An 11,631-nucleotide genomic window follows, 5' to 3' on the forward strand; every position below is an offset into this window, starting at 1 on the left:
AAGTCAGACACTTACAGGCCCCACAGAATGGGCTTTGAGTGCCTTATTCTAGATGTGGCTACTCACGTGTTCCCGGGCTCCGCGATGTGTCGTCACCAGGAACAGCTCGCCGGTCGGTAGCGGTGGATAGACCCACGTGGTGCCGTCGCACCGCGTTACAGCGAAAGTGCCCCCAGGAGGCGCTGGTCCCCCGAAGAACCGCACGAACACATCGGGATGAGAAACTAACGGGAGTCAGAGGAATTACTAGTTTGAAGAGAGATGTATTTCCTTGTTAATGTGAGTGCATGATTCAGAGAAGGCGGGGCGTGGTGATTTAACGCGAGCAACCACATTCCTGACACCACATATACAAACCAGGCTGTCAGTAAGTTATACATGTTGTAGGCTGCATCCAGTGGTGTGTTGACAGATGTGAGGTGTTTATAAGCTTGTATTAGTACTATTCATTGTTACGCCTTATGACGGTTCTAATGCACCTGAAACATGCTCTCCCCCCACATTATGCCACAGGAATGATATGTGACATTTGTATTTATTTTTTTACTTTATTACACACGATTCCCCGACCATATGATGCCGAGCAAATTCAAACTGAATACTTTTTGCTTTTCTTGTTCTTTCTTTACACAAGCTGGAACAAAAATAAATACATCCAATCACAGTTCATCTATATTAAAAATACAAAATTTCATCGGAGTAATGTCACATATTCTCCTGCAGATGGAAGTATAACACCGTTTATTCCATTTTATTTTATATTTATTTGCTTGACTGTTTACTGAATAATAATCGCACATATCCTTTTTTTAATGAGGTGCTTTATAAATAAAATGCATTTTTATTATTTATAATTATTAGGGCTATACGAAATGAAGTTATAGCCTAACCATTTTTTTTGCAATCTTTATTATCTTATATGTTTGGCTCACTTTGACAATCACAATATAAAACCTATATGCAATCTATCTCTGAAAGTACAATGGTGTGAAGATGAGGTCATATATGCTCGTCTCCTTCTCCCAGTGGCTGTGTGTGTTCCTCGTGTTCCTCTGTGAAGCTCACAGAGTTCTTTTGCCTTCAGTGCATCAAGTATCATCCTTAAAATCAATGCACGCTCACTGAACTGTAATTATCCACAGAAACAGTTTTTTTCTGTCTTTTATTGCCAAATATCTTTCTCAGAAGAATCGGAAGACTTCTAATGCCATGTGAAAGGCAGACTATACACTATTTTTTTTTTTATGAAAGGCATCCTGTAAAAAAAAAGTCCCTCAAACAACAATCCATTAGAGAGACTACGACCTGCCACATGTATGTTTACTGGTGCTAAAAAGATGCACACAATACTGTATCCTCCTTCAATACTAAAGTATGAACAACCCACTTTAGAAAACTGATTCCCAGCATCCAACATGAGGTTTAATGTAATAACTTGCAATAGTTAATGGGGGAACGTCACGATGGGCCCTTAACCCTCCCAAAGCCCCAAATGGGAATAATGTAAACTTATTAGCAGACATTTTGACAAGTGTTGCTAATAACATCAACAACATATTTGTGTTTTATTAAAGTGTTCCAGGAAGCCGTGACATTGTGTCGCCTCGGTGTGTTGGTGCGCGATGTTTTTTGTTGTGTTCGTTTTAAATACTGTTTTCTGCTGGGATTCCCAGAGCTCTTTCACCAGAGAAGAGCTCTTGAACATCAGGGGAACAACTCCAGCGGATTTACTTCCAACGTTTTTAACTTCTGTGGAGTTACTGGACATTTTTGTAAAAGGTGTGCTCACCTTCGCCCACGCGGTGAGACGCCGGCGGAGAGGGAAACGCTCAGGGCGCTTTGCGGCTACGGAAACGGGATCTCGTACAGCGCTGCCGGGCATATTTCTCTCAACGTCCGCTCACTATGCAACAAACTGGACGAACTCGAGCTGATGGTGGGAAGAGACAGAGACTTCTCCTCATCCTCCGTTCTGTGCTTCACGGAATCATGGCTTAGTGGCTCGATACCAGACTCTGCGCTCCAGCTCGCTGGCTTCCAGCTGTTCCGAGCGGACCGGGTCACGGAGCTCTCCGGAAAAAAAAAGGGTGGAGGAATCTGCTTTTACCTCAACAACGGCTGGTGCAACGACGTAACGGTGATTCTACAGCACTGTTCGCCGGACCTGGAATCTTTTATCATTCACTGCAAACCCTTCTACTCCCCACGTGAGTTCGCTTCATTCATCCTGGCGGAGTTTACATGCCCGCAGGGAACGTGAACGAGGCACAACAGACCTCGCCGAACAGATACGGTGTGTGGGCGGACCTTCCCGGACTCTTTAGTTATTGTACTCGGGATTTTAACAAAGGAAACCTCAGCCACGAACTCCTAAATATAGACAGTTAATTAAATGCCCTACCAGAGAGAAGAGCATTCTGGACCACTGCTACACAACAATCAGCAGGGCCTATCACGCCGTCCCTCGAGCTGCACTGGGAAACTCTGACCACGTCATGGTTCATCTGATTCCTCATACAGGCAGAGACTAAAGCTCTGCAAACCTGTGGTGAGGAAGTTCAAGAAGTGGACCAGTGAGGCTCTGGAGGATCTACGGGCGTGCTTGGACTGTACTGACTGGGATGTCTTCAGGACTGCTACCAACAGCCTGGATGAGTACACAGAGGCTGTAACTTCCTACATCAGCTTCTGTGAGGACAGCTGTATTCCATCCAGCTCCAGGGTGAGTTATAACAACGACAAACCCTGGTTCACAGCGGAGCTCAGGAAGCTAAGACTGCAGAAGGACCAGGCATTCAGGAGTGGGGACAAGGACCTGTACACAGAGTCCAAATACAGGTTTAGCAAGGCGGTGAGAGATGCTAAACGACTGTACTCTGAGAAACTGCAACAGCAGCTCTCAGCAAACGACTCTGCTTCTGTCTGGAGAGGGCTCAGGCAGATCACCAACTACAAGCCCAAATCACCCCACTCCATGAACAATGTGCTTCTGGCAGACGAGCTAAATGAGTTCTACTGCCGCTTTGAAAGACAATGGAGCAGTCCTGAGACAATCCCCCACAGCCCCACCAACAAGCCACAGACCATCAGCCCACCCTCCCCCAGCCCATCAGGGCTCACACCTCTGGAGCACCCTCCAACAACTCAGCGACGCCTCGTCATCCTTGAGAGAGCGTCAACAGGCTGTTTAAAAGCAGAACCCCGCAAAGCAGCGGGCCCGGACTCCGTCTCCCCCTCCACCCTGAAGCACTGTGCTGACCAGCTGTCTCCGGTGTTCACCGACATCTTCAACACCTCCCTGGAGACATGCCACGTTCCAGCCTGCTTCAAGGCCTCCACCATCATCCCGTCCAAAAAACCCAAGATCACAGGACTCAATGACTACAGGCCCATCGCCCTGACCTCTGTGGTCATGAAGTCCTTTGAACGCTTGGTCCTGTCACACCTCAAGACCATCACCGACCCACTCCTGGACCCCCTGCAGTTCGCCTACAGAGCCAACAGGTCTGCAGACGATGCAGTCAACATGGCCCTTCACTACATCCTCCAGCATCTGGACTCCCGAGGAACCTCGCCAGGATCCTGTTTGTGGACTTCAGCTCTGCCTTCAATACGATCATCCCGTCCCTGCTGCAGGACAAGCTCTCCCAGCTGCACGTGCCCGACTCCACCTGCAGGTGGATCACAGACTTCCTGACCGACAGGAAGCAGCACGTGAGGCTGGGGAAACACGTCTCAGGCTCCCGGACCACCAGCACGGGTTCCCCAAGGCTGTGTTCTCTCCCCTCTGCTGTTCTCCTGTACACCAACAGCTGCGCCTCCAGTCACCAGTCCATAAAGCACCTAAAGTTCGTGGATGACACCACCCTCATTGGACTCATCTCTGGTGGGGACGAGACCGCCTACAGGTGGGAGACTGACCACCTGGTGACCTGGTGCAGCCAGAACAACCTGGAGCTCAACGCTCTAAAGACAGTGGAGATGGTTGTGGATTTCAGGAGGAATGCAGCCCCACCCGCCCTCTCATCCTGTGTGACTCCCGTCGACGCTGTGGAGTCCTACCGCTTCCTGGGCTCCATCATCTCCCAGGACCTCAAGTGGGAGCTGAACATCGGCTCCATCTCCAAGAAGGCCCAGCAGAGGATGTTCTTCCTGAGGCAGCTGAGGAAATTCAACCTGCCAGGGAAGATGATGGTACAGTTCTACACGGCCATCGTTGAGTCCATCATCTGCTCCTCCATCACCGTCTGGCACCCTGCAGCCACAGCCAAAGACAAGCGCAGGCTGCAGAGCATCATCCGCTCGGCCGAGAGGGTTATCGGCTGCAATCTGCCTTCCTCCAGGTCCTGTTCACTTCCAGGTCACTGAAGCGGGCCAGAAAGATTGTCGCCGACCCTCCCACCCTGGACACTCCTGTTCGAGTCCCTCCTCGGGAGGAGGCTGCGTCCATCATGACTAAGTCCACCCGCCACAACAAAAGCTTTTTCCGTCGGCGGTCGGGCTCATGAATGGACCCCGGACTGACTGACTGTCACTCCCAGGACTCCCACCTCTTCTTCCACCTTCCTCTCTCCTCCTTCTTCCCGCTCCTTCCTCTTCCTCCTCCTCCTCTTCCTCCCACTCCTCCTCCCTCCTCCTTCTTCTTCCCTCCTCCACACACGTCACTTTAACATGCACTTCAACTAAAACACACCACTTGAAGCACACACCCAAACACTCTCACATTATTTGTTGTCTTTCCGTCGCATTGATTGTTGTTTGTTTGTCATGTCCAAATGTTGCACCTTCCACCAAAAAAAATTCCTCGTTTGTTTGTGAAAACATTCTTTGGCAATAAACCTGTTTCTGATTCTGATTCTGATCATACTAAATGTGATGTTTCTGTGGTCACCTTTATCTTCATTAGTGAAGGCTTGTAATATCTGGCCACATGGACTACCGTTGAAATTTCCACTGACACTTTTACCCCTGGGTTGATTGACGTGTACGGTCCCTGTTCAAATAAATAAATGAAATAAAATAAAATAAATAGCGGGACCCTGAAACTAAGGCAGCTAAATTAACCATCTTTCATTTTATTATTCACACCTCATTTTCTGTGACACGTCTTCTTTGGGTCTATTGTTGTTCTCCTTCATAATAATATATTAGTTCAGATAGCTGCACTGTGTAAACATGTCGAATTTTGAAGCAAGCAATCGCATGGGAACACTTCTTTTAGCAGAAAATAAAATATATAAAGGCATTGAAGCTGTGTTATTTGTCTTGAACCCCATGACCTCAATGGACAAGAAGCAGGTTGATCTTGCGAGACATGGCAAAGAGTAACCAGAGACATACAGATTCACCACACACTCTCATAATGGGGTCATCGGGTTCGATCAGGAGCTGCATCAGAATTATATAATACTAAGTATATAATACCGGTGATGCAAAGTGGAGAAGCCATAAAACTGCTCCTGTTCAAGACTTTTATCGCACAAGTGTCTGGAGAAGACAATCCGTACGGGTTCACTCTGGATCCGACTGATGCGGAGGATCATGTGCCACAGATTCCTCTGCATCGTGGAGGCACTACAGACCACGTGAGAGACAGACCCACCGCGGCTCTCCCGCAGAGCGACTCATCTCCGCCGGCACTGCGCTGCTGACATGGACTCCTGGACACGGTGTGTTCTCAGCTTCCCACGAGCGGAGGGAGGGCGACCCTCTGCGTGAATGTAGCCTTTCATCTGTTGCCCCTTTCTCTTCGTGTTCTTTCTGTTTCATTTTCTTCTTCTTCTTCTCCACAAGTTAACCCAGTTAAAGGGCGCTATGGCTTGGCCGTGCATCAGCAGAGTGTGCTGCCTGGCTCGATTCTGGAACCAGTTCGACAAATCGGACCTCTCCGTCCCGCTCACCATCCAGAACTACTCGGACATCGAGCAGGAGGTGCGGTCCGTCACCAAACAGGTCTCCGCCTCGGAGCGCGCGCCCGGGAATAACTACTCGACCCCGGAGCAGCCTGCCGCCGGCGCCCCTCCTCCGGGGAGCCGGGGCTCTTTCAGGGCACGAAAGGAGCCCAGTTACAAACCCCGGGAGGATTACCACCCTCCAGAAGTGCCTTTCCCCAGTGTTACGCAGTACGCACGGGATTTCAAACCCTGGCCCATTCCCAGGAAGGATAATTTCCCTTGGATTAGTAACGGGGGCAGCAGGGCAGCCGGAGTTTCGGACAGTTACCACATCCAGGCACACCCGGGGGACCGAGAGGAGCGGGGTCGGGGGCAGAGGTGGGGAGATCAGCCGGTGATGGAGGAGAGCAAAACCGGCTCACACAGGTAGGCATGGCGTCCTCTGCTGGTTTCAGCACCTGTCGCTGTTCACTGCAGGCGTCATGCTGACGGTAGCATGCTTTGATTAATTAGATCTGTTTTAATGATGAATTCAGGGTCGATTCAGCAAACCTGCTGGGAAACATGGGTCATCAATAATTCTCTTTGATCATTTTATAGTCATATAAAACTGAGCTAAAGTATGAAATGTTAGATTGTTTTATTTTAGGTTGTTTTAGAGCAGTGATTCTCAACCTCTTTGACCTGTGACCCTTTAGAAATAAGCAAAGTCTAGTTTTATTGCAATCATATGTTCAAAATACAAGCACTGCAACCAAATAATGACGTCATATATATATATCCTACACGGGTATGTACATTGATAGCATCTTCCAGCCTTTATGAAGCTCTCCCAATATTTCAGAATACATTATGAGACAACTTATAGTAAAGCACTTCTCTTGACAAGTAAATTGATCTTTTCATGTGATCTTCTCAGTAAAATGTCCTTTTAAGTCCCACTTAGAGGCTCAGTATGGCAATCATGTGTCTATCAGCCACCTGATGCATCGCTCTTCCTCCAGGCAAGAGTACAGGCCATCGACGGGGGTGAGACCAGCCAAGGGTGCGAGGAAAAATACTCCAGCTCAATACCCCAGCCCAGGGACAGAGGCCACCCACATCCTGTGTGAGACCAGCTACCAGGCTGCCTACAGTGGGCAGGGCCACAGATCCAGAGGACTGCATCAGGGGGGAAACGATATCACATCAGCTGCCTCCTCCATCCAACCTGCTGCCGGACCCCAGCCCACCCCCACTGCTACAGCCGGCTGGTCACCCATCCCCTCCAGCCTCCAGCAGAGCGTCCCGCCTGAGATGACCGAGTTCAGTAGAACAATCAACGGAGAGGTAGGCAAAGACAGAAGCGTTGCTCAGATGGTGTATTTTCTTCGATGTATTCGAGCATAAATATGGGTCAGATCAGTCTCAATAGTTGCAAATGTACACACAGAGAGAGACTCACAAATAAAACACGAAGACTCACAAATATATTCAATTTATAAATCCACGCAGAACGATTCACAAATGCATTCCAATGCACACGTATATAAATTACGCTTAATGTAAAAGAAAAATCACATGTATTTATGTGTGGATAGTTTTATGTTTAAAAAAACACATTTACAGATTAAGCCACGGAAGAGGATGTGTAGCGATCCACAAACAAATGCAGTGCGATCAACAAATAAATACATATAAATCCACAAACAAATAGACAAATCCTTGCAATTTTTCTTTTATATTTATATAAATCGTAATTTATTTACATGTGCTTTGGAATGCATTTGTGAATTTAATATATTTGTGAATGTTCTGTGCGCGTTGTGAATCTGTTTGCATTTGTGAGTCTCTCTGTGAGCATTTGCAATTATTGAGACGGATCTGACCGCATACATAAGAGCTCATTGGAGGAGCTACAGGTTTATATTGCAGCATGCTCCTCCAGGAAGTAATCGTGTCTCCTCTCTCTCTCGTTGCCTGTTTGCTTTTGGGGTGTTTTGGGAAAGTGAGACAGCGTTCCGTCCCGAAGCAGCTTCAAAGTGACCCAGCTGTTTAAAACAGGCCATGTTCTGTGTTATGTAACACTCAGCTGGTGCTACACTCATTATTTTTGACCTGAATAGAGCAGGCTTGATGAGAACAAAAACGTAAAATGGGTAATTCTTTCAAATGTGGTCCAATGGTCAGAACAACAAAACTGGAGTTAAATGTATTGAAATGCCTAAAAATAAACATTTCGAGGGACAGAAATCTGACCAATATCATATTTAATTAATCATGCAAACAATCTTAATCTATATTGGGAGTTTATAATTTGAAGGGACATTGTTATTTTCCAGCCGAGAGACACTACTTTAAAATAACGGCTCGATATCCCGTGCAGTGGTGATGGAGGTCGAAGTGAGAGATGTCAATGGCGGGACACAGACTATTAATAACTCTGGCCCAGTTGGAGTGAGAGTTTACGGCACATGAAGAAGGGGTGTGCCAGTGTGTTCGGCTGTGGGACTGAGCACTGCAGTCGGCATATATACATAAACACACACACACACACACACACACACACACACACACACACACACACACACACACACACACACACACACACACACACACACACACACACACACACACACACACACACACACACACACACACACACACACACACACACAGCTTTCATGCCGTCTCATCAGCTCCACCACAATCTGCCAGAGCTACACAACCCAGCCTGGCTGCAATTGAAGTTGATCTCAGATAATCCCCCCCCCACCCCCGGTCACTCACTGCCGACTCATGATTGACTCACCAGCCCCCAGCAGGTGTCTTACCGAGCACCACACATCCCAGTTGGCATGACGACGGGGGGTCACGGCGCTCTGCTGGTGTTGGTCTTTTAGGACACATTGTGATGCCATCCTGGAAAAGACTGCACTAAACTGTGATTTCACCAGCAGGCGAGGCTTCCTCCTGTAGCGGAGAACACAACAGCCTGTTTCCTATAATTAAAACATTTAAGTCCTGAATAAACTGCGGAAATCACATTTAATCTGCTCGTCGATAAAGGAACTGAGCAGCCGTGCAATTCTCATTATTGCGCAAATCAATCTTTCAGATTGCACGTTCCCCCCACCTATAACTCAACATCCATCTCGACAGATGAAAGCTGCTCCAATGTCGCGGCACGCAGCAAATAATTGAAGGATTCGGACACGCCGATGCTTTTAATGATGAGAGACGTGTTTTCTTGAACTCACTGAACTGGAAAACCTCATTAAAAACATTTCAGCGAGACGTTGTTGTGGGCTGTCAGACGAGAGAATTAACCTGCGCTTAACCAACAACCCGACCAGTCCGGCAGAAACGAGTGCAGCTGTTGACTCTCAGCACAGTTGTGTGCGTATGGAATCAGGCCTGGTAACACACACACACACACACACACACACTTTAGCAAGGATGGACTGTACAAGCAGGTGTTCGTTAGTCAGAGATGAGCAAGAAGACTAAACCCATTTACACAAATTCTTGTTTTTTGCAAAGTCAGCTAAGAGGTTTAAGATTGTCCTCTTCACACGGGCAGCCCTGTTCAATGCCTGAATGCAATTCAACAGGGCTGTGTTTTCACAATAAAGTGTGGAAATGCTGCTCACAATGGCTTTAAACTGTATGAGGAGGAGAAAGCCTGCAGAGACAATGCACATTCCTGTAACGGCCTTTTCTCTCCATTTAACCAGACCACTACTCTGTTGTTCCCACGCTGCTCAGGACCACAGAGGGTGAGTTTGTGCCAAGTTGGCAGGACTCTGGCAGGGAGGAGAGGGTTGTATTAAGAGGAGGGGAAAGGCAAAAGACGGTTGAGGGAGAGAAAAAAGAGACAAATCTCGGGGGAAAGAGGAGGAGAGAGGAAGCTAGATGGGTGATAGAGAATGAAGGAGGGAGGGAGAGAGAGAGAGAAGTCGGGCGACGGGTTAGTGAGCACCATTTGATGGATTATCTGTTCAAGTGCGATGTCGCATTCTTCTTTGGCGCCGATCTAATTCAGGAGAGAGGGCGACCGGGCCGACACACAGAAAAGCCAGAATGAGTGAGTGTGTGTCTGTGGGTGGGAGGGAGGGGGAGGAGGTGAATTCACTCACACACTAACATGAACTGCCATCTCTGCCCCCCCCACTGCCACGTGTAGTCACAATCAAACGGTGCTGGGACAGCACGTGGGCGATCTCTCCAGCGCTGCCCGGTCCATCGTGCACTGACCCGTCAGATCATTGCAACGATGAATATGATCTCGGAGACTTCTTCTTTTATTATTATCCGCCACAGGCGTAGAGATTCTGGTCCGGCTTTCATCAGCAGAACCGAGCAGGGAATAGCGACACGGTCCAGACTGCTGGCTCTGACAGCAGAGCTGATGCTTCTGGACGGCTCAGACACGACCCGCCTCCTCGTGTCACGGGTCCAGTGGGAGCACCACAGCTGCCGCCCTCTGGGTTCAATCTCCCTGATCACCTTTAAAGCTGCTGTTATACCTGCATCTCTCTCTCTCTCTCTCTACCTCGTCTCAGGAACATCTGGTGCGGACCAAATTCCCTCCGAACTCGTCTGCCGTCTTTCAAAGCGGGCCGAGGGTCTTCAACATCTGACAGCTGCTCCGACTTCCAACCAGCCCACTTTGATCGGTTTTAAGGAATTAACGGAACACGAGAATCTATGCAAGGGGAAGTACGTTGTTGTGGAGCTGCAGGATCCCACGTGGAGGCCGATAGATACAGGAGACCCCCCCCCCCCCACACACACACACTTACACTCTGTCCTGCCCCCGCTCTATAGAAATGAACTGCATGTAAAACAAGATATTTTGGGTTTTTGCCGTTATAGATGCACAAAAAAACGGGCTGCTCTTTGAGACTGTGTGTGTGTGTGTGTGTGTGTGTGTGTGTGTGTGCTTCTGCTGATTTGACCTTTGTTGTACAGAACATTGAGTGCGCTCGTATAATGAATGGCATGGTTGGTCGAATGCAGAAGTTTAGACTCTTTTGCCCTTTGGTGTTCTGCTCGAAATCTGCTAGAAAATAAGTTATTTATTTCCTCAGTATTCAATGAGTTTACTATTTTGAAAAAGTATTGTACGGTCTGTATTTTGTAAATCTATTGTTAAAGAAAATACATCAAATATATAATGTAAGTGAGATTACAATAAAAGAATATTAGGTTCTTAACACTTTCTATGAGACGTCACTTGGCTCTAATTATCAGGATTATTTCACCATTCTGGGTGTGATGAGTCATTAGAATATTGCATTATTAGAGTTCTGTATTTTACCAAACGTTATTTACCAATGTGGATGGAGCATTTCATTTTAAGAAAAAACAACTAATATAATATATATACAGGACTGTCTCAGAAAATTAGAATATTGTGATGAAGTTCTTTATTTTCTGTAATGCAATTCAAAAAACAAAAATGTCATGCATTCTGGATTCATTACAAATCAACTGAAATATTGCAAGCCTTTTATTCTTTTAATATTGCTGATTATGGCTTACAGCTTAAGAAAACTCAAATATCCTATCTCTAAATATTAGAATATCATGAAAAAGTATACTAGTAGGGTATTAAACAAATCACTTGAATTGTCTAATTAACTCGAAACACCTGCAAGGGTTTCTGAGCCTTGACAAACACTCAGCTATTAATCCTGAGCCTTGACAACACTCAGCTGTTATAAATCTTTTTTTTTACTTGGTCTGAGGAAAT

General features: G+C 47.1%; 2 protein-coding genes across 2 annotated transcripts in view; one reads left to right on the forward strand and one right to left on the reverse strand.

The window, feature by feature from the left end:
• Nucleotides 1–310, reverse strand: part of LOC130198588 (EEF1A lysine methyltransferase 4-like) — a 32,551-nt gene extending 32,241 nt beyond the window's left edge. The window contains exon 1 of the mRNA XM_056421811.1: nt 67–310. The gene's annotated coding sequence lies outside the window, so the exon portion shown is untranslated. The remainder of the gene's footprint in view (nt 1–66) is intronic.
• A 4,303-nt stretch (nt 311–4,613) lies between these two features.
• On the forward strand, nt 4,614–11,099 carry map6d1 (MAP6 domain containing 1). Its single transcript, XM_056421828.1, has 4 exons — nt 4,614–5,669; nt 5,794–6,320; nt 6,899–7,223; nt 10,439–11,099. The coding sequence occupies exons 2-4, from the start codon at nt 5,815–5,817 to the stop codon at nt 10,514–10,516; spliced, it is 909 nt and encodes a 302-aa protein (XP_056277803.1). The 5' UTR covers nt 4,614–5,669; nt 5,794–5,814; the 3' UTR covers nt 10,517–11,099.
• Nucleotides 11,100–11,631: the final 532 nt, after the last annotated feature.

Source organism: Pseudoliparis swirei, chromosome 8 (genome assembly GCF_029220125.1).
Source record: "Pseudoliparis swirei isolate HS2019 ecotype Mariana Trench chromosome 8, NWPU_hadal_v1, whole genome shotgun sequence".
Classification (NCBI taxonomy): domain Eukaryota; kingdom Metazoa; phylum Chordata; class Actinopteri; order Perciformes; family Liparidae; genus Pseudoliparis; species Pseudoliparis swirei.